Source organism: Anolis carolinensis, chromosome 4 (assembly GCF_035594765.1).
Source record: "Anolis carolinensis isolate JA03-04 chromosome 4, rAnoCar3.1.pri, whole genome shotgun sequence".
Lineage (NCBI taxonomy): Eukaryota > Metazoa > Chordata > Lepidosauria > Squamata > Dactyloidae > Anolis > Anolis carolinensis.
Window position 1 is genome coordinate 17,358,568 of NC_085844.1, and position 27,741 is coordinate 17,386,308.

Genomic DNA, 27,741 nt, shown 5'->3' on the forward strand with positions numbered 1-27,741 from the left:
TTAGATACAAGACTTGTGCATATGATGCCTGGCTTTAAAATGTTCTTTAACTTTTCCCCGACCTCAGAGCCACAGGTGCTGTTGAGTTGCAATTTCCATCATGCCCAGTCCCATGGTGGATAATCAAAAGTGATGGGAATTGTTGTTCAATAACATCTGGGAATCCAAACTGAGTAAAAAATAGAGCATCGACCATTATGTAAAAAGAAAAAGTAGTTAGCTCTCTGTATCCAAGGATTCTCTGTCCATGGATTCAACAGCCTTTTGAAGGCAACCATAAGGCTAATGTGGTTCTCAATAAAAATAAGTTTGACATCTCTGAGTTAAGATATTAGCAACAGAATGGACACCACCTCTGTATAAGTGCTTCGGGCAGCACACTGGGGAGCATTGTACTTTTAATGAGGAAGTAGGAGCAGTAATATTTACACATGACACTAGATGCCTCTCAAGCTCAGACTTCTTAAATATTAGAGAATCCAAAAAGTAAAAATAACCTAAATGTTTCAAGACAAGGAATGTCCAACCCGATGTTTTTGATTACAATCAACACCCATGACCACTGATCATATTATTTGGGATAGTGAATTTTATAGTCCAGAACATAAAAGGCTAATACAGATTTCCAGCTCTTGGAAAATCCATAATGTCATTTTCACCTTGCCTCTTCTCTTAACAGTTCCCACTACAGAACTGGAATGGCTTCCCCTGGAATTGTGCTTCGGAATTCCACTTTTCAGCTCTGACCTAAATCGAAAGGTTTGCCGAAAAATTGCAAGCCATGGGCTGTGTAGCAGAGAGAGGTGAGATTTGTTTTATGATAGCATCCGGTCATAGATCATTGGTAGAGAAAACAAAATGTAGAAACTTACCTTGGTCACATAAATCATTTATATATCATTTTCATTTTTTGCTTCCTCTTTTGACAGCCTACAAAAACTGTTACATTCCAGTAGAAAACTTTCTCTACAGGTCCTTAGCTTTGTTCATTCATTCCAGGTAAATATATATGTATATAAAAATCACATACACATTATTTGCATTAGTATTTACTTAGAACTTTCTTTTGGGTGTAACTTTGTTTCAACATAGAAAAATAAACTTTTTTTTCTCAAAGTTCTTTGTAAGTCTCCTACAATGCTAAGTGGTGTTTTCTGAATGCGACCTGAGTGAAAAGTGTGTGATTCTTTGTTCCAATTGTCCATACAGTGCTTTGAGATTGTTCATAACTTCCTAAATATATATTTTTGGTGGTATAAGCAGAGTTGGACATTCCCAGAATCCCCTACTCACATAGAGTTTTATACATAGAATGAGCTGGGCTGGCGGGAGTTCTAGAAATTGTAGTCCAAAATGTCACTTTTTCCGAATCTTAAGTCTTTATCTGAAAGGCTGATCAGTCCCAGTTGGTATTGTTGAAGCTCTTTCTAGCCCTAACACCTTCTTTAGTTTTACCCCCTCTTATATTCCCCTTCCTATATTCTTCAGCTTTGCCCGTCTGCCTCATCTCTCTCAGTGGCACTGACTCATCCATACTGACATCACAGTTGAGCATCTCCTGCGTTCTGGACTTTGAAAGGCCTACTGTTACATCAGATGGCTTAATGAAGGTGCCAAGTGTCACTATCTCTTTGTGTGCTATGCACCTGACAAGGTTTAGAGTAGGGAGAGCATAGAAGTGCTTGATTCTTTTGCCATTAAAGAAATGGATGTAGTCCAATAAAAGAGAGGCTTACGACTTGGCATTTTTATTGGAAATTTCAAATTTGAACCTGTCCTCCCCAAATATTTTTATGTAACAAAATTGCTTAGACAGTCAGAGCAGTTTTGACTACTTTCAGTTACAATTTTGTTATCAGATGTGCTAGCTCAGTAGGCTTATGGGAACTGAAGTCCAAAACACCTGGAAGGCCAAAGTTTGCCCATGCCTGAGTTGGCCCATCTAGAGTAAAGCTTCTTAAAATATTGGGTTGGAACGCCAAATGGAATCATCATAACCAACATGTACCTCTCTGAGCTTTTCCTTCTCTCTTGTGCACACATCTCTTTCTACCGTTCCCTCTTTCTCTCTCATGTGTGCAAGTGTATGTGTCTCTCCCCTTCTCCATTCCTTCCATCCTTTATATACTTGGGGTCACATAAACATTTGTCAGATAAAGAAGGGGTTGTGAGTTGAAAAAGCTTAAGAAGCTCTGATCTGTAGCTGAGCTTCTTTAGCTATGGGTTGGGATCCCAAATGGGGTCACCATAACTGTATGTTGGGATTGCCATGTTGTTGTTTGGTTTTGATTTTTTGGTTGGTTTTTTTTGGGGGGGGGAATGGAATTCTCCATAACCTTTTTTGATATTTTATTATCTTTGGAAAGGGATGACCTTGTCAGAAGTCACAACCTTTTGAAAAATGATGTCATAACTTCTTGGTAAAAGTATGACCTGTTAGAGTCATAACCTTTTGGGAAAATGGCATTCACCAGCATTCATGTCTTCATATATATTCAGCAGAGTTTCAGAAGTGTTCTTTTTAGTTGCCCAAAAACATCCCTTAAAATATATTGGCCTTTAAATCATGTGCTCAAGAGACAAAAATAAGCAGAGTTCTTTAAAAGTAAGAAGTCACAAACTTCACTCACAAACTTCAGGTATTTAGCATACAGGTAATTTGTATATCAATCCAGTTACAAATAGATTTAAAATAGTTTCTCTGTGTAGGTAACACAGGGCATCTTACTTAGAATCAACAGTCCGTAGTCTAATGAAGTCTAATGGCTTCTGTACAGGATACTGTTCCTGCATTGAAGTCTGAAGCATACAGTTCTTACTGAAGTCTCTACGCATACTGTTCTAAAATGGAGTCTGAATCCTGAACAATTCCAGACCTGATCACATGGTCTGCAGCCCCTCCCACATCAAAGAGTTAAGCTAAAATTACATACCAATACACACATATACAATACAGTAAGCGATCTGAATTATATACACAACATATAACTAGTGGAGTCTTGAGAAGGTTGCTATTTCCAACAGTTTCTGTCCCACACATGTGCACACTTCTCTCTGCTTTCCCTTCTCTCTCTCCCTATCTCCCTCACACACATCTTCCTTTCTCTCTTTCATGCACATGTGTGTGTGTGTTTCCCTCCTTCCCTTCCCTCTCTCACATGTCCATGTGTTTCCCCTTCCCCATTCCCTCCATTAATTATATATGCGGGTTCGCTAAACACTTCTCTGATGAAAAGTGGTTTTGAGTCAAAAAAGCTTAAGACACTCTGATCTAGGGAATGCCAGTTTTTGTACCAGAGTGAAACCCAAAACTAGCTTGTAGTTTTGTTGAAATGATTTCCCCTTTCTTCCCTCCCCAGGAAAGCATTTCAACCATGGAGTTACTTTCAGAGGTGAATTTCTCTTCTACTACAAGCTTACTTTCACATCCGGCTTCTACCGACACAGGCGTTCCACTTCCTGCCAGGAATCTAATGTTCAAGGACGGTGTATTATCCGAATGGAACGGACGTTCTCCTTCCTCTGTCCTTATTGCATCCATGCCTCCGGAACACCTGAAATAGCTTTGAAGGCTCACCGTGTCTTGTTCACATCTTGCCTTTTTACTCCTGGTCACTGACTGCATTCAAGTTCCCAGTGCCAATCTTCTCAGAAGTGTAATGCTACTACAGCATGACCTCTGCAATGATAGTGTTATTAAAGTGTGTAGTGTTGCACTAAAGTTGGGGGAGACACGTCCTACCTGTTGATTTACTGCATGTCCTCCCACAACTTGGGTCTTCTTAGTTGTCAGCCTGTCTCTCTTTTTATCTCAAGACAATCGGTCCTTTATTTTATAATCGAAACACCCTTCATAGGCATTATGATGATTGGATTTCTAGGCTGTCGCAACAGATAAAGGCAATTTTATACATCAGTGATGCAGACCTTAAACTTGCTTTTTTTGTAATGTGGTAACATTTAAACAGTTTTTGACTTCAAAAAGGCACAAATGGTATTCAGACAGCCTAACAAAAATTCTGGGTATGGCATCAAAGAAGAAGTGGTATTAGCAAAGTAGTACTGACAGACAGAATAGCTATTTCCTATTTAAGAAAGATGACTGGGAGAGATTTATTTAGATATGTTGATACTATTTTCTAGATGGATTTAATCTCAGACTTAAAGTACCTCATGGGAAAACTTACATAGAACATAGACTACAGTGATTAGTTTCTGCTCAGTGGAACCTCACTTATGGGTATTATAGCAGAACTAAATGTGGTGCTGTCTAAACATAGGAGTCCTTTCTTCTTGGCTGTGTTCCTGCAATGTTGTCTTGTTGGCATATCTGTGTTGCATCTAAAAATTTAAATCTGAGAGCCTTTTGCTCCAGCCACCTTGTTGACCAAAATAAACTGAGACCCTGCTCACACATCCAATTCATAATAGGGTAGGCTCCACAAAATATGTTTGCAATAGTTTCTAGTCCATAATCTACCAGTTGTATGAATGCATCATCATGTGAAGAATTCATCTTTTGATTTGCTACTGCAAAGAGCTGCATCAGTTTCTCAAAACTGCATGTGTTTACGACCCCAAATTGATATTAGAGCTCTTGTAACACAGATGCTCGGGGGAAAAGGTTGTGTGAACAGGTTCCAGAAGTCAAATGCAAGACAAATTGGATTGGCTATGGAAGGCACTAGATTGCTGTCTGCCCAATAACTTGTAGTGCACAAGACCTGTTCCATGCTATAGGGCCTGCATAGAAGCAGTTTCAAGTTAATTATTTCCACTGGTGATTAACATAGTTATTAGAGAGTGTCAACATGCAAAAAGGGGTTGGATATATGTGTAGGAAAAGACAGATCGACTGAGGAATTGAAATACTTGGAGCTGAGATTTAACTAAACTCTTTAGGGCACAATCCACAGGGGAAGAGGTTGTCTTTGCACACTGAAAATAACAAGTTATGCAGCTGGCTCTCCTGTCTTGGATTGTTTCTATTTGTTTCAGTGGGCTAGGGCAAGAGAATTTACCAGTGGATTGTTGTTATGGCAAGTAGGGTGTTTCCTTGATTGCAGGCAAAGTTAATTGAAGATGATGGTGTTCTCATCTTTTCTAGATTTTATTAACATTCCCTTCCTAAAAGGGCAGGAGAAAAGTATGCAGTGTTTAACCGTTAGCTTTGTATAGTTTATATTACCTATGTGCTGCAGTCTGTCACTTCCAGGATCTTCTCAACAGCTGTGATGCGTTACATCACAGTTGTAAAAAAGTTATGAAGTAGAAGCTTTGGTGTCAAATCAGTGTGGGCTAAAACGTTTGATATCAGGGCTTTGGGAAAGGTGGAACAGGATGGTGTTTTTTCTCCTTTTAGATGCATGTTAGCACGATTTAATGCTATTTGGGGGACCAAGACCCCTGTTAGTATCTCAGAAACATTCACAATAGGATACAGTAATAGCAGGTATGTGAGTGTTGGGGGAAAAAAGGATTTCTTGTGCATATTTGTTTTCATTTGAAATGGATTCACTTGTTCTCCCTCTCTCTCACGTTTACGTTTTATTTCCTTTTCTAGTTATATAGAAATAGAATAATTCCCTTTTATCAATAGGTGTTTTTAGGCAGATTTCCCCTTTGTTTTTTTTATTGCTCCCTAAAATATGAGCAGGACTCTTAACTTCACCTGATGAAATAACTTGACTTGCACTCTATAGCTTCAGCTCTTCTGTCACATTGGAGACAGACTTGTGGTGGCTTTCTAATGAAAAGGAAAGTAAGTACAGCCCCAAATTTGGGCGTAGAATAAACTGTGTCCAATGAAGCTGGTCAAAGATTTTACATATAGCAAGTAAATGAAGGATGATACTTTCTAGGTGCACTATTAGGCATGCTCTCTGCCAGGAAATATATTTGGAGACAGAGCAAATGCAACCCGGTGGAACAGGAGACCAAAGGGATGTCTCAGAAGGGACAGGCTAAGGGTTGGATGTAGATTTGGACTGGTTGCAGTTCACAGCTATTTTAGGTGGTCTAAGACTGTTAAGCGAGGAGGATTTTTTGAAAAACAGAACTGACTTGCTCCTTTTTATTTAGTGACAACTCAATGGTAATTTATTAAATCAGATGTATAAGGCCGAGGATCATTTGAAGCCAGTAAATGCCAGCCACTTCTTCCAATATGAAAACAAAACATTGGGAGATCTATTACTTGTCCACACCCTTCTTGTGAAAGGCTTTACAGCGGTGGAGCAGGAAAGCAGCTGCAAAAACTTGTTCTCTCATTTATATAAACTCCAATATGGAGTTGTCTAGCGTTTCAGCAGAAAAGCCCTCATATGTAGGAAAGGCAGACTGTATTCCCACAAGATTCAATTGTAATTACACTTCTGGTTTCAGGACTCCATCTCAGCTTGCCCGCTTTTCCTTGACAAGTAGCCCTGAAACATCAGTAGAAGTACTGGTGGGAGCAGTACACTATCCTCTATCTAGATCAGGCATGGGCAAGCTTTGGCCCTCCAGGTGTTTTGGACTTCAACTCCCACAATTCCTAACAGTCTCGGGTCCCTTCCTTTTCCCTCTCATCCGCTTAAGCGAAGGAAGGGGCCTGAAGCTGTTAGGAATTGTGGGAGTTAAAGTCCAAAACACCCAGAGGGCCAAGGTTTGCCCATGCCTGATCTAGATGATGGTTTAAATCTCCAAATGGCAGTGCCCTTCTTGCTAATGCCATCATAATCCATGCTTAAAGTGGAAGCTTGAGCAGAAAATGCTCATGGCTCTATGCCATACTGGCTAAATTACAATGTTTTGAGGGTGAGGTGGAGAACAGAAATCATTCCAAGCTAAACTTCTGCCTCACTCTTGGAAAAAAATCCCTTTCATTGTGAAAACTGAAGATGAAGAATGGTTGCTTTACCATCCCATCCATCACTTATCCTTTCTGCCATTTCTGCTATAATTCATCTGTGACATGAAATCTAAATTACTTAAATATACTGTGAACTGAAATTCAACCTGTATTCAACCAAAAAACTTTTTAAAGTAATCTTATTTCTTTATACATTTTTAATTACTCAGCAGTTTTTTTAATTGTCAAGAATCAAGTTTGTCATGTTTTAGGCTTTAACATTTCATAGTTCATCTGCTTCATACTTAAAGTGTACTTTGCTGCTTGAAGTTGGGAGTAAAGCATTCAGGAATAGTATTTGAACTGGACTAGGCTTGAAAGATTTGGGAGTTTTTTTTTTTCAAGAGCAGTTTGTTCAAGATGGCCCTTCTTCATATGTATTTTCTCCTTTGCCCCTTTTTCTAATTTCCTAGCAACTTGAATTCTTTCAATAGTGCTCTTATTTCTCTGTATTTCTTTCTGCAATGTTTCTAATGCCACTTGTATCTTTTGAAAAAAAAAAGGTTTTAAAATGTGGGAGTCTGACAACTGTAAAGCAACCCAGTTGCTTTGTTTCTAGTCTGACGTTGATAGTATACAGTGAAATGTATAAAACCTTGTATTCACTTAAATTATTGGAACATGTAACATATATGTTTACAGAATAAAACTGTGTTGCTGGTCAGGACCTTTGCTAAAATGGTTTGCTTTTTTCTATAAACCAAAAATCCTTACAGCCCTTGTATTCCTATATGCTTGTCATATGTAGGATTATTCCAAAAACTTAATGTTTCCACTAACTACGTTGAAAAACATTGTGTTTCCTGTGAGGCTCATATGCTATATGTCTGAGGTAGGCAACTGTGGCCCTAGATATTTTTGGCCTAACATTTCCATTTTTCCTTGAACTGGGCCTGAAAATCACTTAGCAACCAGTTAGTATTGGAGCAATATTGAACTGTCATGAGAAGTCAAAATGACTACACTCACCAGATCTCTTAACAAGCTCTGTTTTCTTGCTAGAAGCCAGAATAATAAAAAGGAGGCTATTGTTCTTTGGACATGTGAGGCAACATGACTCAATGGAAAAGATGATACTACTTGGAAAAACAGAAGGTTGTAGGAAAAGAGGAAGACCAATGCATTGACTCAATAAAGGATGCCACGGCCCTGAATCTGCAAGACCTAAGCAAGACTGATGATTCTATTTGGCAAATTGATGCCAAACAACAAATGCTTTCAATGTGCACCAGTTAGTGGGCTACACGGGAATCCAACCCTGCAAGCATAGTTCTCCGCATGGAATGTACATTGTTTTCTTAAGTCTCTGACAAACTCCATGCAGCTCAACAAACTGTTGGTCTCTGATCAGAACTAATGGTGATTAATGATTTAAGACAAAGCACAGTAAATCTGCCTCTTGGCCTTAACTTCACAGTCTTTAAACTGGTGTTATATTACTTGGCTAGATCTTTGGCTCTTTTTTGAAAATATATGGTGTTTTATTCCTCCTTGGCAAACATCTCTGTCAGTTAATTCTTCTTCATAGCAGCTGAGATACTTACACATGACTTTGTCCTTGGATTTGATGGTCTTTGTGGTTCTGCAGCACTCCTGAAAAGGAGGTAGGTGGAAAATGCTCCTTTTTGCTTTCCGTAAGAGAGAGGGAAATTGTTTCAACTCCTCAGCAGGCCAGCAGGACTTTTACTTAAAATGTGGGGTACCTCTGCAATACAATTAATAGATTCTTTGCGCTCATAAACAAAGGAGAAGCATACTTATCCCATCATCTATCATGGGGAATTAGTTGCTTTGGACTCTCAAGATGATACCAAAACCATCAAATTACCTAAAATGTTTTAATTCTAGCTAAGAACTGGTGCCTGAACTTTGCATTTCCCTTTCATCCATCTATACATATATAAATGTAATGTGCATAATTAGGACCAAGTTAACAACAAAACCACTGGGCCAAATCACACCAAATTTGGCCACAATACTCATCACTTTCCAAGGAGTGACCTTGCAGCTTCAAAGCCTGGTTACTTCATACTTAGGGGAATCCTCTCTAGGCCACCTTGAATGCCACAAGGAAAACCCCACTTAGGACTACGCCACAGCAATGCATGGCTAGGCACAGGTAGTACCTATCTAATTTCCCTTGTGTGCCAAGTCTTTTATCTGGTAAACCCAGGGGCTGGGGCTTTCTTGGCCACATATCTTGCTTTTTCACATAAGAAAAGTCCCTGTAGCACAGACTTGCCTAATCAGCTGGTCAATCAATACCTAAGGCTACATTAACTGAACACCCGTACCTTCAAACACGGTTACCATCTGTTTGCTTTTCTGATAAGAACAATTAGCCACACCTATGAATGCAGGGTGGGAATCATTTACTTAGGGGAGTTTTGTGTCAAATTCCAGTATTAATGACAGCAGGGACTGCACTGCAAATATACACCACATTGCTTCTATAAATAACATTGGCACACAGCATCATTTTGAGGGATCCATGTGTCCCATCAGAGTCTATTGACAAGTTTTCTCTTCAGCTTTGTACCATTTGCAAAGAGAGACGCGACTAATGGAACGTTACAGGATTCTGTTTGGGACCAGTGATATAATATTCAACATCTTTATCAATGACTTGGACAATGGAATACAGGCATGATTATCAAATTTGCAGATGACTCCATATTGGGAAAGAGGATCAGAATTCAAAAAAATGACCTTAACAGATGAGAGGGCTGGGCCAAAACTAACAAAATGAATTTCAACAAAGAGAAATGTTAGCTATTACACTAATGCAGAAAAATAAAATGCACAGATAGGATGAACAATACCCAGCTTGAAAGAGTACATGTGAAAGAGATCTAGGAAACTCCGTAGACAACAAAGCTGAGTCACTAGTGGAATGTAGCAGATAAAAAACAATGTGATTCTAGGCTTCATCAATATGAGCATAGTGTCTATCGAGAGAATTAATAGCCCCACTCGATCCTGCTTTGGTCAGACCTCACCTGGAATAATACTGTGTCCAGTTCCGGGTTCTACAATTCAAGAAGGATATAGATACGTTGGAACATGTCCATAGAAGGATGACCAAAATGGTTAAAGGTCTGGATACCACGAATCCCTATGAGAAGCATCTTAGGAAGTGAAGATTAAGCTAGGAAAGATTTTTACATGGCTGTTCTTCCCACCCTTCTCATGCCATAAGAACAATTATGAAACTATACAAAAGCCTTGGGCCACTGGATCAGTGCAAATGTTTTGGGACAATAATTCCCATAATCCGTTGCCATTGGCCATCTTGCTTACGGAACTGCAGACCAAAATAATGGGCAAGTTGCTGTCTGCAAGGGATCAGGACATGAGATCTACTCTCTGAAACTTCAAAAAATGATCCCTAATATGCCCCCAATGGCACCGTGTGTTAAAGTGCTTAGCTGCTGAACTTGCAGACCGAAAGGTCGCAGGTTCGAATCCGAGGAGCAGAGTTGAGCGCCCGCTGTTAATTCCAGCTTCTGCCAACCTAGCAGTTCGAAAGCATGCAAATGTGAGTAGATCAATAGGTACTGCTCTGGCAGGAAGGTAATGGCGCTCCATGCAATCATGCCAGCCACATGACCATGGAGGTGTCTACGGACAACGGCGGCTCTTCGGCTTAGAAATGGAAATGAGCACCAACCCCCAGAGTCGGACACGACAGGACTTAATGTCAGGGGAAACCCTTTACCTTTACTAATATCTTATTTCAGGATTTCACATTTAGAAGGCATCTGATTTTGGAAGCTAAACTGATCAGTACTTGGATGAGGGATCACTCAAGAAATTTCAAGTTCTGTAGGCTATATTTCAGAGAAAGACAAATCACTTGGGCATATCCCTTGGCTAAGAAAGCCCCATGAAATTTATGGGGTTATCATAAATCAGCTGGTGACTTGAAGGAAAATATATACCAACAACATCGTATTTAAGCTCAGTTCTCCAGTAACTGCATAATTTATGCGACATATCTTGGAATGGTTATTTTCACAGACTAGAGGATGCTGCAAAGCTTTGTCCCAAAAAAGTAATTTGTCCAAAGTTTAGGACAGGCGTAGACACGGTGCATTCATGGTTGTCCCCATAACCCCTCAACGACCCCAGATCCACCATTGAAAAAATAGGTGGTCACCACCAAACTGCTCTAGATATTCTAAAACACATCCTTTCCCTATAAACCTAAAAATATTTTTAAAATGAATAGGAGCCTTCACCTGAGAAGGCATGCTTCCCAGATGGACTAAAGTATCCCTGTCTGTTGACCCTCTGCTGCTGCCCTTTTGCAAGATGAAATCTAGAAGCCACTAGAAGGCTGAATGGTTTGTAAGTCTGTGTCTTTAATAAAAGGATGGTATCTTTAATTAAACAATCCCATGTGGGGTGGTGTCAGAGGTTATTTATTAATCCCGGAACTACTGAAGCATAAAACATGAATATTAACAGATTCTTATCAGACTGAAGAATAAAGCACTGGAGTCCTAAGGAAAAATGGGTAGCTCCCATGTAAGTAGTCCTCTCTCTCATTTCTCTTTCATCATCTAAGACTTTCATATTGTGACCTAAAGGTCCATTTTTCATGTTTGCAACAGAAATAAACTACAGCAAGAAATGGGTTTATCCAGTTGGGTTGGCCCCATATTGGCTCCTTTGTTATTTCAGATTACTCTTGTGTGCCTATGGCAACCCTAAGGCGAACCTATCACAGGACTTTCTTAGAGTATATGACTTCAGCTGGGGTCAAATGATTGGGTTTTTATAGCCAAGCAGGGATTTGAACCCTGGTCTCCAGAGTCATAATCCAACACTCAAACTGCTGGCTGGCTCTAAAAGCATCAAAAGTGAGATTACATTAACAATGTTTTCTTTATTAAAAGACATTACAGTATCAGTAACTTTAATATCCTTTAAAATTGTACTTTTGAAGGCTTTCATGGCCGGAATCACTGGGTTGCTGTAAGTTTTCCAGGTTGTATGGCCATGTTCGAGAAGCATTCTCTCCTGATGTTTCGCCCACATCTATGGCAGACAACCTCTAAGGATGCCTGCCATAGATGTGGGCGAAACATCAGGAAAGAATGCTTCTGGAACATGGCCAGACAGCCTGGAAAACTCACAGCAATTCATCCTTTAAAATTACTATAAAATGGGTTTCTGTTTTATTTCAACAGTCCATTGATTCAAATCAACTAGAAACCTTTAAATGGTGAAACAGAACCATGGAAAAAATGAGTTGGACTTGTACTCTTTTTCTCTAAAGGCCACAACTTGAATTAATGGTTGGCATTAGCAAGGAAGCAGATTTCAACTAAACACTTCATTTTTGTTTGTTTATTTAATTTAACAATAAAAATACAAATGACAACGATGACAATAAAGGAAGGCTACAGAGGGGATATTAATATTGTTTTGGAAGCTACCTCCAGATATCAGTTTTCAGCCATTTCCCTTGCAAGCTGGGTTTAAATGAACCAAGCTGCTGTATTTTTGGACTATATTTTGAAGCAATATAGGAGATTTTTGAACATTTTTTGGCTTTTTAAAATGTAAGGAAGTTAGAAGTTGGGACTGGACACGCCAAAAAGGGGGTAGGGTTGGTATGGGGTCCATAGGCTTCACTTTTTCCCCATTGTTTTAACCACTACACACACTGGCTCTCTACTGACTGGTTGCTCTATGAATCATCCCACATTTATACTGTTAATAGATTACACTGAAACCAACCATTTTTTTCAACTAATTATACTCTCAAGGCCAGACCACTCAGGTGAGTTTTGCTCACTGAAATCCCCTCTCCTGTTGCAATGAATGATTCATGACACTTGAGTCAAAGAACAAAATCATGCAAGCCTTAGTTTGCCTGAGCTAATCTTTTGGGTATCTATCGAAACTTGTAAAGGAGACAGAAACTATATCTGCTGTGCTTCTTGTATCGGGAACTTCCTGGTTGACATACTGATATCTTTCTAATAGTATTGTACTTGTCATAGGTTTTCCTCTCCAGGTTGTATGTAATGTTGTTGGAGTTGGTTGGCACATATAGTATATATGTGCCAACATCAACTGAGATCCTTTTCCTCCATGGGCCAAGGATCCTATTCTCAGTTGGCTGCTCTCGCATTTTGTCACCCTCTTGACTGCACTAACCTCCACTTCATATTTTCTCAATTGTCCAGATTTATCAGAAACTGATCCAATTCATCCTATGTTGTCCCACCTTTGTTGCTGATTAAAAAATATCCCTGTTTCTCTCCTTCAGCTCTTTCCCCATTCATCCTCAGCTTCCTTTAATTGTTGCAAACTGAATTCAAAACGTATAATGAATTTACACTCAGTTCAACAGAGGGAGTGAAGAGAAAAGAGGAAATCTTGCCATTCCCAGTAGATTTAGGCAAAAGCAAACTGCTGCCATTACTCCTGCTGTAGGAGTTCTCTCTCATTAATAACTTTGGCCGCCTTGCCTGATTGTCATTGTGAAATGTTGTTCACTCCTATGAAAGCCATTCACTTTTATAAAGGAAAAACAATGTTCCAAGCTTGGAAAAGGTAATTTCTTGGACATTCATTACGGTTTTCCCAAGCTCTGTAGGTCAGTATTCTCTACTTTGATTGGCAACGACTCTCCGGGATCTGAAAAACAGAGTTCAGCCTTCCCCATTTTTTGGTCATCCATCCTTCTAAAAGCATCCAGCTACCATAGAATTTATTTATTTATTCATTTATGGTATTTATATTCTTCCCTTCTCACCCCGAAGGGGACTCAAGGCAGATCGCAATGTACATATACATGGGAAACATTCAATGCCATTAGACAAACGATATATATAGACAACCACATATAGATAGACACAGAGGCAATTTAACATTCCAGCTTCTGGCTTCCTGAGGCCACAGGGAGAGCTGCTGCTTCATCATCCCCTGTGACACCGAGTCCTTGATGGAGTACTTCATCATCTTCCGCATGCTGCTGGAGATTTTATGGCGTTGTACATTAGTTAAATTAGCCTCCCTGCATAAGCAGTACCTAAATTCCTACTTGACAGATACAACTGTCTTTCGGCTGCCTAGGTCAACAGCATCTAGACTATTAATGGTCAGGAGCTTACTCCGATCCAGGTTGGCTTCGAACTCATGACCTCTTGGTCAGTAGTGGTTTATTGCAGCTGCTACTAGCCTCTGGTGGCTCAGTGTGTTAAAGCGCTGAGCTGCTGAACTTGCAGACCGAAAGGTCCCAGGTTCAAACCCAGGGAGCGGAGTGAGCGGCCGCTGTTAGCTGCAGCTTCTGCCAACCTAGCAGTTCGAAAACATGCAAATGTGAGTAGATCAATAGGTACCACTTCGGCGGGAAGGTAATGGCGGTCCATGCAGTCATGTGGCCACATGACCTTGGAGGTGTCTACGGACAACGCTGGCTCTTCGGCTTAGAAATGGAGATGAACACCAACCTCCATAGTCAGACATGACTGGACTTAACATCAGGGGAAACCTTTACCTTCGCCTACTAGCCTGGTGGAGTATTTAGAGTATTTATACCCAGCTCTTCAGCCACAAATCTCCTAGGATGCACCTGCACTTTGAATTCATGCAATTTGACATCAGTTTAACTCAGTGATTCTCAACCTGGGGTCCCCAGATGTTTTGGGCCTACAATTCCCAGAAATCCCAGCCAGTTTTCCCGCTGTTAGGATTTCTGGGAGTTGAAGGCCAAAAACATCTGGGGACCCCAGGTTGAGAACCACTGGACTTTAATTGCGATGGCTCACTTCTATGGAATCATTGGATTTGTAGTTTGTTGAAGTACCAGTGCTCCTTTGAGATCAGGGCAATGGCGGTTGGGAAGGAGGGAAAGTCTGTCACCTGCTTCTTTGCTGAAGCATGATGGAGGTGGAGCAAGACCTTCCATTCATCCCAACTTCTTCTCCTTCTCTCCCTCCAAGGCCAGGCAGTGACAGCTTGGATGGAGGAGAAAGCCTGTAATCCGATTCCCTGCCTGGGCATAATGGAACTGTGTCTCTTCTCTCTCTTTCCAAGGTTGGGCAAGGGGATAGATTTGGGGATTTGTAGCTCCCCAAAAGTGACATCCCCAGGCTCTCTGCACATACAACTGAATAATTTTCTTTCTATTTTTGTTCCTCTTCTAGACAAAGTCTAAGCAACGGCAACATGATTTTAATGCTGAACGGGATGCCAAGAAACTACACAAAGCTTGCAAAGGATTGGGTAAGAAGGATCCCATTTGTCCTGCTTCACAAGGACCATATACATAAGTACAGTAGAGTCTCACTTATCCAACAGAAACGGGCCGGCAGAATGTTGGATAAGCGAATATGTTGGATAATAAGGAGGAATTAAGGAAAAGCCTATTAAACATCAAATTAGACTATGATTTTACAAATTAAGCACCAAAACATCATGTTTTACAACAAATTTGACAGAAAAAGTAGTTCAATATGCAGTAATGCTATGTAGTAATTACTGTATTTACGAATTTAGCACATCACAATTTATTGAAAACATTGACTACAAAAACATTGAATACTAAAAGGCAGATTGCATTGGATAATCCAGAACGTTGGCTAAGCGAATGTTGGATAAGTGAGACTCTACTGTACCTGTGTTGGATTGGGCATATAAATCTGCCTTGCCAAATCATACCAAGTGGGCATCTAGGTTGGTAAAATGTTTGTGCTGGCAGAACAAACCACAACCTGATCTCGGATGCTGATTCTGAGTCTCCGCTTTTCAAGGGACATTTCCAGGCAGGTAATAAGGATAGAAATTCTCCAAATTTAGGAAGCTAAGGTCCTGGTAAGGAAAGAGAGATGTGCAAATCTTCAGCTCAGCTTGGAAAGTATCAGCTTACTACAATTTTAAAGACATTTGTTTAGATGCTACAATTTATGAAGACTCTTTAGGGGGATTTGTATATTCACTACATATTCAGCTTTCTCCTTCTATAGCAGTCATTGTGGTGCCAGAGCTCACCCTCTGCTCTGCCAAAGAAAAAGGTGTGTATATATGCTTTCAAGTCTCTGTTGATTTATGGCAACCCAATGAATTTTTTCTTGAGCAAAAAATATTCAGGAATGGTTTTGCCAGTTCCTTCCCCTGAAATATTGCATACAATACCTGGTATTTGTTGAAGTCTCTCATCGAAGTACAGTAGAGACTCACTTATCCAGCATTCACTTATCCAACGTTCTGGATTATCCAACACATTTGTGTAGTCAATGTTTTCAATACATCATGATATTTTGGTGCTACATTCATAAATACAGTAATTACTACATAGCATTACTGCGTATTGAACTACTTTTTTCTGTCAAATTTGTTGTATAACATGATGTTTTGGTGCTTAATTTGTAAAATCATAATCTAATTTGATGTTTAATAGGTTTTTCCTTAATTCTTCATTATCCAACATATTTGCTTATCCAACGTTCTGCCGGCCCGTTTATGTTGGATAAGTGAGACTCTACTGTACTATCTAAGGCCGGTGCTTTCAGGTTTGTTTGTGTGTTTTGAATTCCATATGACAAGCAAATGACTAAATTCATTTCTCTGTGACATTCATTAAAAGGTAGCAATAAACCTTCTGGTTTCAGAGCAAGATAACTGGTTGTGACTTCACTCTTCCTGTTTTACAGGAAAGAGTCCTCACCACGTTTTTGATTTGCTTTTTTTCTCTTTCAGGGACAGATGAACAGGTGATTATTGAGATCCTGTCCTACCGGTCATCAGACCAGAGGCAACAAATAAAACAGAAGTACAAAACCCTTTATCACAAGGTAAATAGATAAGGCTGAGTATCCCTTTTTTTGGGGCCACAGTGGTGCAGTGAGTTAAACCACTGAGCTGCAGAACTTGTGACCGGAAGGTCAGCGGCTCAAATCCGCAGGACATGGTGAGCTCCCATTGTTAGCCCCAGCTTTTGCCAACCCAGCTGTTTGCAAATATGCAAATGTAAGTACATCAATAGGTACCGCTTTGGTGGAAAGATAACAGCGCTCTATGCAGTCATGCTGGCCACATGACGTTGGAGGTGTCTACGGACAACGTCGGCTCTTCGGCTTAGAAATTGAGATGAGCATCATCGCCAGAATCGGACACAACTAGACTTGATGTCAAGGGGAAACCTTTACCTTATCTCTTATTTGGAATTCCAAAATACTCCAGAATTGTCTCCATGAATGAATGAAATAGTGACACCTTTGCACATAGTTTGCTTCATGAATAAAATTGTTTAAAAGATTGTATGTGAAATTCACAATCTTCAAGCTGTGTATATGTGGAGTGTATATGAAATATAAATGAATTTTGTGTTTGACTTCAATCCTATTTCCAAGGTATCTCATTATGCATAAAACTGCTATGACTCAGTGCTATGGAATTCTAGGATTTGTAGTTTAGTGAGATGTCAGTACTCTTTGGCAGATATGGCCAAAGAATAAAACCACAGCTCTTGTGATTTCACAGCATTTATTTATTTATTTATTTATTTATTTATTTATTTATTTACAGTATTTATATTCCGCCCTTCTCACCCCGAAGGGGACTCAGGGCGGATCACATTATAACACACATAGGGCAAACATTCAATGCCCATAAACACATCAAACAGAGACTGAGAGACACACGTAGAGGCAAGTTAACCTTCTTCTGAGGGGATGTTCGATTCTGGCCACAGGGGGGAGCAGCTGCTTCATCATCCACACTGACGGCACTTCCTCATTCCAGGTCGTAAATTAGTTAATCTTGCCTCCCCACTTTATAAGTGGTACCTTATCTCCTACTTGATAGATGCAACTATCTTTCGGGTTGCTAGGTCAGCAACGAGCAGGGGCTATTTTTTATTTTTAATTGACGGGTGCTCACCCCGCCACGGGCTGGCCTCGAACTCATGACCTCATGGTCAGAGTGATTTAAGGCAGCTGCTCAACAGCTGCGCCACAGCCCGGCCCCATTGAGCCAATGCAGTTAAAGTGGTGTCAAACTACATTCAATTTAAAGTGGAGATGCACCCTTGGTCCTAACCTGCTGCACCAGTCCTGCTATTCGTCCTCCTTTTTCACTCAACCAACACAAGAAATCTTCACCAGTGTCTTTGAGTGATTGTTTTGGAGGTCTTTTGAAACAAGGTTATTTCCTAGGAGCTGGAAGAAGTGCTAAAAAGAGATCTGAGCGGGAATTTTGAAAAGGCAGCCTTGGCCCTCCTGGACCAGCCCTGGGAATATGATGCCAAGCAGCTCCGGAAGGCAATGAAAGGAGTAGGAACCGATGAAGCCTTGCTGATTGAGATCCTTTGCACACGGACCAACCAGGTAAGGACTCACCTGTGTTCCTGCCCTTTAAGAAAAAGCCAGTGTAGCACAAGGCTTAAGGTCCTAGACTGGGACTTAGGAGATCTAGTTTCAAGTCCACACTGAGTCATGAAACACACCGAATAACCCTGTGCTAGTCATTCACTCATCACTCAACCTACTTCACAAGGTTGTTGTGAGGATGAAATCCTACAAGTGTTTTGGACTTCAGCTCCAGAAATCCCAGCCAGCTTACCAGCTGTTAGGTATTGTGGGAACTGAAGTCCAAAATATCTGGAGAACAAACTTTGAGAAACATTGCTCTAAAATATAGGCTACAGCACCTGGTATTCATTGGTGGCCTCTTATCCAAGTACTAACCAGGGCTGATCCCGCTTAGCTTTCAAGATCACATGGAATGTGAAACTTTTGGGATATTTAGACCTATTTTCTGTGCTCTTCTCATTTTAATAAAGCAGAAAGGGCTGTTAAGATTCTTAAGGTTTTAATTTTATTTTGGACAGAACTTAGGAAGGTGGCTTTTTCAACTATAGCACCCAGCATTCACTCAGCCATCTTTCTAGAAAATTCTGGGAGATGTGATCCAAATGATAACTTTTCCCACTTGCAATGAAAGGCAGGCAACTTGTATAGAAGAATCAGCAATGTCATCCATTCTCTTCTGCAAATGCCTGTCTCAGATCCCAAGCTCTTAATTTTCTTTCCTTGTCTCCAAAATAGCAATTTCACCCAAAGGAAGTGTATAAAATGACCATGACTGATCCAATTTGGACTACCTAAACCATCGCTGATCACACTAAGACAAATCTTATTTTGCCATTAAAGTATGAATGATGTGTTTGTAGAAACAAAAGGGCATTATTGAACTTTTTGCTTATTTTTCCTTTTCTTTGCCACAGCAAATTGTAGCCATAAAGGAGGCTTACCAAAAGAGTAAGTATCATTTTATTCCAAAAAACACTCCTTAAATTGAAAAGTCTCAGCACCAGGCATTTATAAAAAGTTAAGGTCTGTCTTCCTTTAGTTTTCGATAGGGATTTGGAATCTGATGTCAAAAGTGATACCAGCGGGTCACTGAGGAAAATACTTCTTTCTGTGCTCAAGGTAAGATTTTGAACTAGATTTCTTACATTGGAAATAGCTAGAGCAGAATCCCCTTCTTTCATAGCTCAAGATTTCACAACATTATCTTACCGAAGACTTCTTATTTTAACCTAACATTGGAAGATGTGTTTTCCCAGCCCACTATCTTTCTAGTACTGATGCTGCTTTAAAAAAGCAACCTAGTTATATAAAGCGAAAAGAGAAAAGGCATAGTGGGCAAGCATAAGGCTAGAAACACCATGCAGGGAACTTGGAATTTTGCAAGCAATGTAGGTCAATCAATCATGGAGTGGGGGGGGGGGCACCACTTTTTTTGAGCAATATTGGACAATATGCTCTAGAGGGCAGCAAAAAAGCATACTGTGCTTTGTGTTGTCAAAGGCTTTCATGGCCGGAATCATTGGGTTGCTGTGAGTTTGGCTATGTTCCAGAAGCATTCTCTCCTGATGTTTCACCCACAGGCAGGAAGCAGCCAGGCTTTGAAGCTGCAAGGCTATTCAATGCAACATTCACATTGCCTCCAACAGACAAGAGTTCATTCTTCCACCCTGGACCTTCCAGATATATAAGCCCCACTTGCCTAGTTTCCAACAGACATCACAACCTCTGAGGATGCCTGCCATAGATGTGGGTGAAACGTCAGGAGAGAATGCTTCTGGCAAATGACCATACAGCCCGGAAAACTCACAGCAACCCAAGAATGATACTGTTCCATTAATGGGGTGGAGGCCACAAGAGGGCGCTAGAGAAAGGAGGATACAGTGTATAACTACTAAAATAACATATAAATATTAAAATAAATATCGTGTCCCTACTTCGTGGATTTTCACTTATTGCGGGTGGTCATGGAACCTAACCCCCACAATAAGTGAAGGAACACTGTAGTCCATTTTTCAGGGGTGGAGGGTAACAATTTCCTCCTGTTTTCCTGTTATTCCCCCCACCCATGTCCCCGTCGTGGAAATAACCCTCGTTTGTAAAATGAGAAGGGGAATAACCAGCGAAAATGGGGGAAATTGTTTTTCTCATTCAATCTCCCCCCCATAAAATGGACTGTCCTTCTCTCTCTAGCGCCCTCTTGTGGCCTTTGCTAATGGAACAGTAAAAGGTAAAGGTAAAGGTTTCCCCTGACACTAAGTCCAGTCGTGACCGACTCTGGGGGTTGGTGCTCATTTCTAAGCCAAAGAGTCGGCGTTGTCCTTAGACACCTCCAAGGTCATGTGGCCGGCATGACTGCATGGAGTGCTGTTACCTTCCTGACGGAGCGGTACCTATTGATCTACTCACATTTGCATGTTTTCAAACTGCTAGGTTGGCAGGAGCTGGGGCTAACAGCAGGCACTAATGACCTTGGAGGTGTCTACGGACAACGCTGGCTCTTCTGCTTAGAAATGGAGATGAGCACCAACCCCCAGAGTTAGACATGACTGGACTTTACCTGACCATAACGTCAGAGGAAACCTTTACCTTTACCTATGGAAGAGCCTATAGAAAATACCATTTACTAACCATGATGTCCTCATGTTTTCATGCTATCCTCCATTGCAATGCACGTTGGGGCAATCTAGGAACCATAGCCTTTGTGGGCAAAAGCAATGCTTCTGAGCTCTTTGCTGTTGTCTTGCCTGCTGCAGAAGAGTTGGGTTTGTGGCTGATTATTGTGACTGTATGCCACCATTTTCCACATATATTTTATTTATTTATGTATTTATTTACAGCATTTATATTCCGCCCTTCTCACCTCGAAGGGGACTCAGGGCGGATCACATTACACATATAGGCAAACATTCAATGCCTTTTTAACATAGAACAAAGACAAACAAACATAGGCTCCGGGCCTCCTGGTCAGAGTGATTCATTGCAGTGACTGATTGCAGCTGCTCTCCAGCCTGCGCCACATTATTTGCTAGCATCGCTACTGTTACATTTATTTACCCATCACTATGGTGGCTCGCATTCACTATTTTTTAAAAAGAGCAGTGAACCCCAAATACTCATTTTTATTCAAGCATTAGAAGTGCAATTGGAGATGATGGAAAACAGAGGTCTGAGGGTGGCGTGGAGCCCCTCCGTTTCTTATTCTAGAAATCAAATACTGAGGAATGTTAAAACGGCTTATGTGTAGCCTAACCAAAAAGGTTTCTGTGGTAGCAGGAGAACAATCAGTTCACTTGTTTCTTCTCCCCATTTACACAATATCATCTTCTCCAGGCTAACAGGGATCAAGGCGTGGAGATCAATGAAACCCTGGCCCAGAATGATGCCAAGGATCTCTATGAAGTAAGTGTGACTCCAGAGCAATATCAGACATGAATGTGTAGCATGAGAGTATTGAAGCAAGCGCATAAAGCAAGCAGACCTATCCCCCAAACCAGTTTCAACAGTATCCTAAAATGCTAAACCATCCACCCCTATGGTTTTTAGCCCAGAACTTGGTCAAATTGTACTATAGCTGGCAAAAGAAGGAGTTCCTCCTTCGCTTTTACAACTGGATACACCAAGTACCCATCAGTTCCCCTGAAGCAACTTAATCAAATTCTCTTTAACAGTTTATTCAATTGGGTTATCTCGGTTCCAAATCTGAAAACTACAATTAGTTCTAAACAAGGCAGCTGGATTGTTTTCTAGGAGTGAGCATATTATATCAATTTTAAAATTGCTTCCCTAGCTGCCAATTAGTTTCCAGAAGAAGGTTGTTCGCTTCAAAGACTTACTTGGTTTGTTTCCAGGTTACCAATGGGATCACCTTCAGACACACTCTAAAATTAGACAAAATGGGAAAAATATGGACTATTAAGTTAAAGGAAATCTAATACCTTGACCTTAGAGGAAACTTTCACCCTATCCAAGAATTCTGGGAGGACACTATGGTCAACATCTGCTGAAATCTACATTCAAGGACCTAGAGATTCCTAGAGAAGTGTTATCTCTAGGCATGATTGGGGGAAGTTGATCATAAAGTCATGCTAGAAGACTAAGAGAATCCTAGAGAGAACATGTTTAATAAAATCTGTAAATAATCCAATCCACAAAAGTCAAAACTGCAATGCGGAGAGACAATTGTAAATACTAAAAGTCCTACTCAGTGCCCATTAAGATAGCCTACTGCCATCAAGGTTGGTTAAGTGATAGATGTCCTCCCATACTCCCTATATGTTGAAGAAAAATTCAACTGCCAGTCCAGTTGGTGCTGGAAAGGATCTTTTCCTCAGATGGCAAAATGCCTTGGGCTCATCATGTCCCATTGACACCCCCTCAGACAAATATTTAACACACATTTGTCTTCAGGTGGGTCAAGGATATGAGTTGTCATTTTTGCAAGGTCTTTAGCCTCTTCTGCCAAAAAGTGCTGGTGCCTCACCAAATTACAAAGTCCAGGATTTCATAGCACTGAGCCATTGCAGTTAAAATGGTGTTGAGCTGCATTAAATCTGCAGTGTAGATGCACCCAAAGAGAGATTAAAATGTGCACTCTTCAGATGCTGTTAGCTTCTAAATCATGGCAACTCTAGTCTGGATAGCCAATGGTGAGAAACGTTGAGACTTGCAGGCCAACAATATTTGGATTGCCACATAGTTCCTATCCCTAACATAGCATCAGCAAGTATGTGATCTTATAATGACAATCTCCAATCTCTGAGGCAGGAGAAGGCCGTTGGGGGACAGATGAACTGGCTTTCAATGATGTCTTGGCAACGAGAAACTATGGGCAGCTGAGAGCAACCTTTGAAGCCTACAAGAATGTGAGTATACTTTCTTCATTGTGGCAGATGTTCCTTCATAATGCATTGATCCACACATCCCAAAGTCAACAACTGGTGCCCTTTCTTCCATGCTTAGACATAATTTTTCAACCAATAATCCTAGGATTCAAGAGATCACTAGGACTGAGAGATCATGATGGGGGCAAAAGAATGTCTTTGAGTCATTGATAATCATTTTTATTCAGGGGTTCCTTGAGAACTAAGAAGGTAAAGATAGCCTGGCATAAGACATTGAAACATCAAAATAAAGATACAACATGGAGAAGGTGGGCATTGTACATTGACTTGCCCAAGAGAAGTGTTAGCACAGACATGTCAAAACTGTTGAAAAGCCTATAACCAGGAGGGCGGGGGGCATCCATACTACGCAATTAATCCACTTCTTCACTTTAAATGCTATGGCAACATCCTATGGAATCCTGGAAGATGGAGTTTGACTGCAGCATTTTGAATTCGCACCCAAGGCACTGGAACCTCACCAAATTACACCTCCTGGATTCCATAAATTAGAACCATGGTAGTTAGTGGAAGGATAGTGCTTTAATTGAGTAGTGTGAATGAGCTCCAGAACAAGTCATACTCCCACACAGATGGATGGCACTGCGAATCCAGATGTTACTTGGATACCAAAATCATATCCTGACTACTCAACCCTTATTCACGATAAGACATATTGTAGGTATCTCATGCAGTTCTGTTTCTGAAGCTCAACTGTGTGGTAGACAGGGATGTAAAAACATATATACTCTAATAAATCTCATATGCATTAGTCCGATGCTGGCAAAATCTAAGAAAAAATTATGTCCATGCTACATGGCATCTTGGTATTACGTAATATATAAAAAGCTATAATATTTATTTTAATATATATTACAGCTGACTGGGAAAGACATTGATGATGCTATAAAGAGTGAAACTTCTGGAGACCTCAAGAAGGCATATCTAACAATTGGTAAGACCATTAAAAAAATCTTCACCGTGGTCAATAAATGACTAGAAGTGTCAATGCTGTATTAAAGAATGAGTATGTGGACAACATGGCCTAGATATCCGAAGTCACCAGATCATGTCTGATTTTGGAAACTAAGCAGGGTCAGCCCTGGTTAATCCTTGAATGGGAGACCACCAATTAATACTAAGTGCTGTAGGCTATATTTCAGAGGAATAAATTGGTATAATCATCTCCAAATATTTCTTGTCTTAAGAAAACCCTGCAAAAATTCATTATTCAGATGAACTTAATTTTTTTGATTCCCCACCAGCAAATTATGGAAATTATAGGCCATATAAGACACTCAACCTCTGGTTTCTACCCTCTCCTTGACACAACTGTAAAAACCATGTAATGTCCTCTTGTTTGGTTCTGTTTTTAAAGTAAACTGTGCTCGGGATTGCCAAGGCTATTTTGCTGGTTGTCTCTACAATTCCATGAAGGGTCTTGGGACTGACGAAGAAACTTTAATTCGCATCCTGGTTACACGGTCTGAGGTAAGCCATTTGGAGACCAAAATCTTAAAACTCAATGGTGTCTAATAGAATCATATTTATGTGTTTAACTTTCCAGGATCTGACTATTCACAAACTTGGTTAATGCATTTTGTCAAGGAATCTCTAGATTCTCCAAAACATCTTTATGGTTAACTTCCACCAAAGGCTGGAGGATTTAGAGATTCCTAGACAAAACACTAATGTAGACATTTGTAGCTTCTCCTACACAATTCGATGGTCAATATCCAGTGGAAGTTGACTATAGAGTCAATGTATTGTCAAAGTGTTAATCTGGAGAACATAGAAACTTCTCAAAAAGTGTTCTCTCTTGTTTAAAAAAAATAATTTGCATTTTGTCCACTTTCATGGGGATTCTGTACTCCTAACCTCAATGAATGTGGAGTGCTTGCTGTATTTGTGACATTTATATCACTCTTTTGTAGTGGAGGGACAGAAAACATCATTCATAAAGTATGTATGTAGGACATCCGTTCTCAACGTGGTATTCTCCAGATGTTTTGCACTACTATTTCCAGCAGACCCAGTTAACATGAGAAATGGTCATGGCAGCTGAAACCTAAAACAATTAGAAGATGCCAGGTTGGGGAAGTCTGTCCTAAGGCTACATAGATTAATTCCTCACTTGTTCAGTGAATGCATGAGTGAATAATGGAAACTATTTTCTGATACTGATGTATATATTGGCCATGCTCTCTGACCTAGCCTGTCTTTCACACTAAAGCCATGGGTAAAGGAGTGAGAGCTAGGTCCCAAGTCTTACTTATTATCCATGTGCACACTCCTCTCTCAAACATAATTAAAACTGAGTTGCTGTGGGTTTTCTGGGCTGTATGGCCGGGCTGTGGCGCAGGCTGTTGAGCAACCAGCTGCAACAAATAACTCTGACCAAGAGGTCATGAGTTCGAGGCCAGCTCGGAGCCCCGTGTTTGTCTTGTCTTTGTTCTATGTTAAGGCATTGAATGTTTGCCTTATATGTGTAATGTGATCCACCCTGAGTCCCCTTCGGGGTGAGAAGGGCAGAATATAAATACTGTAAATAAATAAATAAATGTTTCAGAAACATTCTCTCTTGACGTTTCGCCCACATCTATGGTAGGCATCCTCAGAGGTTGTGAGGTCAAAACAGTGGTTCTCCAGATGTTTTGGCCTTCAACTCCCAGAAAATGTAACATCTGGTAAACTGGCTGGGATTTTTGGGAGTGTAGGCCAAAACACCCTGGGACCCACAGGTTGAGAACCACTGATCAAAAGCAATAATTAAAATAGGTTTTCCTCTTGCTACCCTGGAACAGAAAGGAACAGCTGTGTCCAAATAGTCAAAAGCCTTCCAAAGTTTAACAGAAAGTCAAAGACTTACTGCTGCCTAGATAATGTCCTCACAAATTACCTGAAGGCACCAGATTCCACATGATCTTGGAAGCTAAGCAAGGTGCATCATGGGTATACTTGGATGGGGACCATTAAGGAATAGCAAGTGCTGCAAACGATACTTCTAAGAGAAAATGACAAGCCTCTGAGTATTGCTTGCCTTTAAGAACCCTATGGAAAGCATGGGTCCCATAAGTCAGCAGGTGACTTGAGGGCCCACATACATACCAGATGGTATTACAACCTTGCATTGCTCTCAACCTTATTTTAAAAAAAAACTGTGAGTGACAGACATGGGATTGAAATGACTTTTCTTCTGCTGACATTGTTTTTCCACCATGGTCTTTCTAGACCTCCTAACATGTTCCTATGTCTTTGTTTTAAGATTGATCTTCAATCAATTAAGGAAAAGTTCCATCAAATGTATAATAAGTCTTTGGTTGAGACCATTGAATCTGACACATCTGGAGATTTTAAAAAGTTGCTGGTCGCACTGCTGCACTAAGTTCTTGTCAAAAGGAAAGAATCCTCAATGAATGAGTTCTAGTTTCCAGAAACCAGAAAATTCAGTGGAATTTACCCAAATGTGACTTATTAACAATTGATTGAGTGGAGCAGCTTGAGTCTGAACTCACAATAGGATTCAAGTTTCATGTTTTTCGAAAGTAACATTTTTCAACTCAGCTTGTTTCATATATAAAACAGTGTTACTATTTGGATCATTCTGTCAAGAAATGCTGGGGCTCTGTAAGTGTCAGATTTATGACAAGGTTTCACCTTACATTTCATCATGTCGTTATCTTTTTTTAAAACTGTCACATTTCTTTGTGCATGACAAGAGAGTACTCAAGTCCTAGTTGTTGCTAATTGAATTCGGCACCAGCAACTTGCTATGATAAAAATGGAAGAGTGCTTGTGTTTGCTTATTATTTCATAAACACATTTGGTGACTCCTTTGTCTGAATGGCAACTAAACCCAACATACAAACAAAGCTGAATTTTACTCATTTATTTGGAATCTGTCTACCAACCCGAACCTTCAAACCAGATGGCTACGTAATTCATTGCTGAAAATGAAATGCATCACCACACAGAGGATTCACGTTTGTATAAAATGTACCTATGCATATATAAAATTGCTATCATTTTAATAGAGATATAATACCTCATAGCAGGACAGACTGAGTCTTTTTTCCATCTGCTGTTCAGGTGTGTTGATGGGCAATTGCCAGAGCTGTAGTAAAATGAGAGCATTGCCCCCCTATAAAAATTGTATCTTTTCCATGAAAGTTTCCTTCAATCCCCAAATTTTTAGTACAGCAAAAACTTTACATTAAACTGAATGTTTAGAAATACAGGCTGGCATCCAATCCCACAATTATGATATTGTCAGCTGCTCTTACAATAGCCTAGCTGCTAGGAAGTCCCATTTATAGTCACAAATGTCCAAATGTGACCCCCTAAAACCTATCTTCACAGCCCGACAGCATTCTGGGACTGGACCACTTGGAAGTGAAAAGAAGAATCCTGGGTGGCTGCTACATAATAGACATCACCCTGATCCCAATTTACTGATAAGCAGCTGCTGGGATCAACTTGAATCTGTTCCTCTGTCTATTGAGAAACTGCTACCTGACACTCCCACCAACTTCTGTGAGCTTTCTTTAGTGCAACTGGCAGGAAAAGGACCCACCATGAATCCCCTTCACACTCTAAATTGCTTGTCCAGTTTGGGATAGGAACCACAGGCAAGCATTTC

The 27,741-nt window shown here is 40.3% G+C and overlaps 2 protein-coding genes across 3 annotated transcripts in view; both read left to right on the plus strand.

Annotated features, from left to right (window-relative positions):
* The window catches only part of fam91a1 (family with sequence similarity 91 member A1), a 35,071-nt gene extending 27,512 nt beyond the window's left edge, over window positions 1-7,559 (plus strand). Inside the window, exons 22-24 of one of the 2 annotated variants that reach the window (XM_003219411.4) lie at window positions 680-803; window positions 930-999; window positions 3,360-7,559. In XM_003219411.4, coding sequence (XP_003219459.1) covers window positions 680-803; window positions 930-999; window positions 3,360-3,563 — 398 coding nt within the window. In that variant the 3' untranslated portion in view covers window positions 3,564-7,559. The remainder of the gene's footprint in view (window positions 1-679; window positions 804-929; window positions 1,000-3,359) is intronic. The other variant, XM_062980048.1, reaches the window with a different exon arrangement.
* Window positions 7,560-11,314: 3,755 nt separating this feature from the next.
* anxa13 (annexin A13) lies at window positions 11,315-26,935 on the plus strand. The gene is made up of 11 exons (XM_003219400.4): window positions 11,315-11,422; window positions 15,058-15,136; window positions 16,610-16,704; window positions 18,067-18,237; window positions 19,137-19,170; window positions 19,262-19,341; window positions 21,553-21,621; window positions 22,983-23,084; window positions 23,982-24,057; window positions 24,481-24,593; window positions 26,368-26,935. Exons 1-11 carry the CDS (start codon window positions 11,408-11,410, stop codon window positions 26,485-26,487), a joined length of 954 nt encoding a protein of 317 aa, XP_003219448.2. The 5' UTR covers window positions 11,315-11,407; the 3' UTR covers window positions 26,488-26,935.
* Window positions 26,936-27,741: the final 806 nt, after the last annotated feature.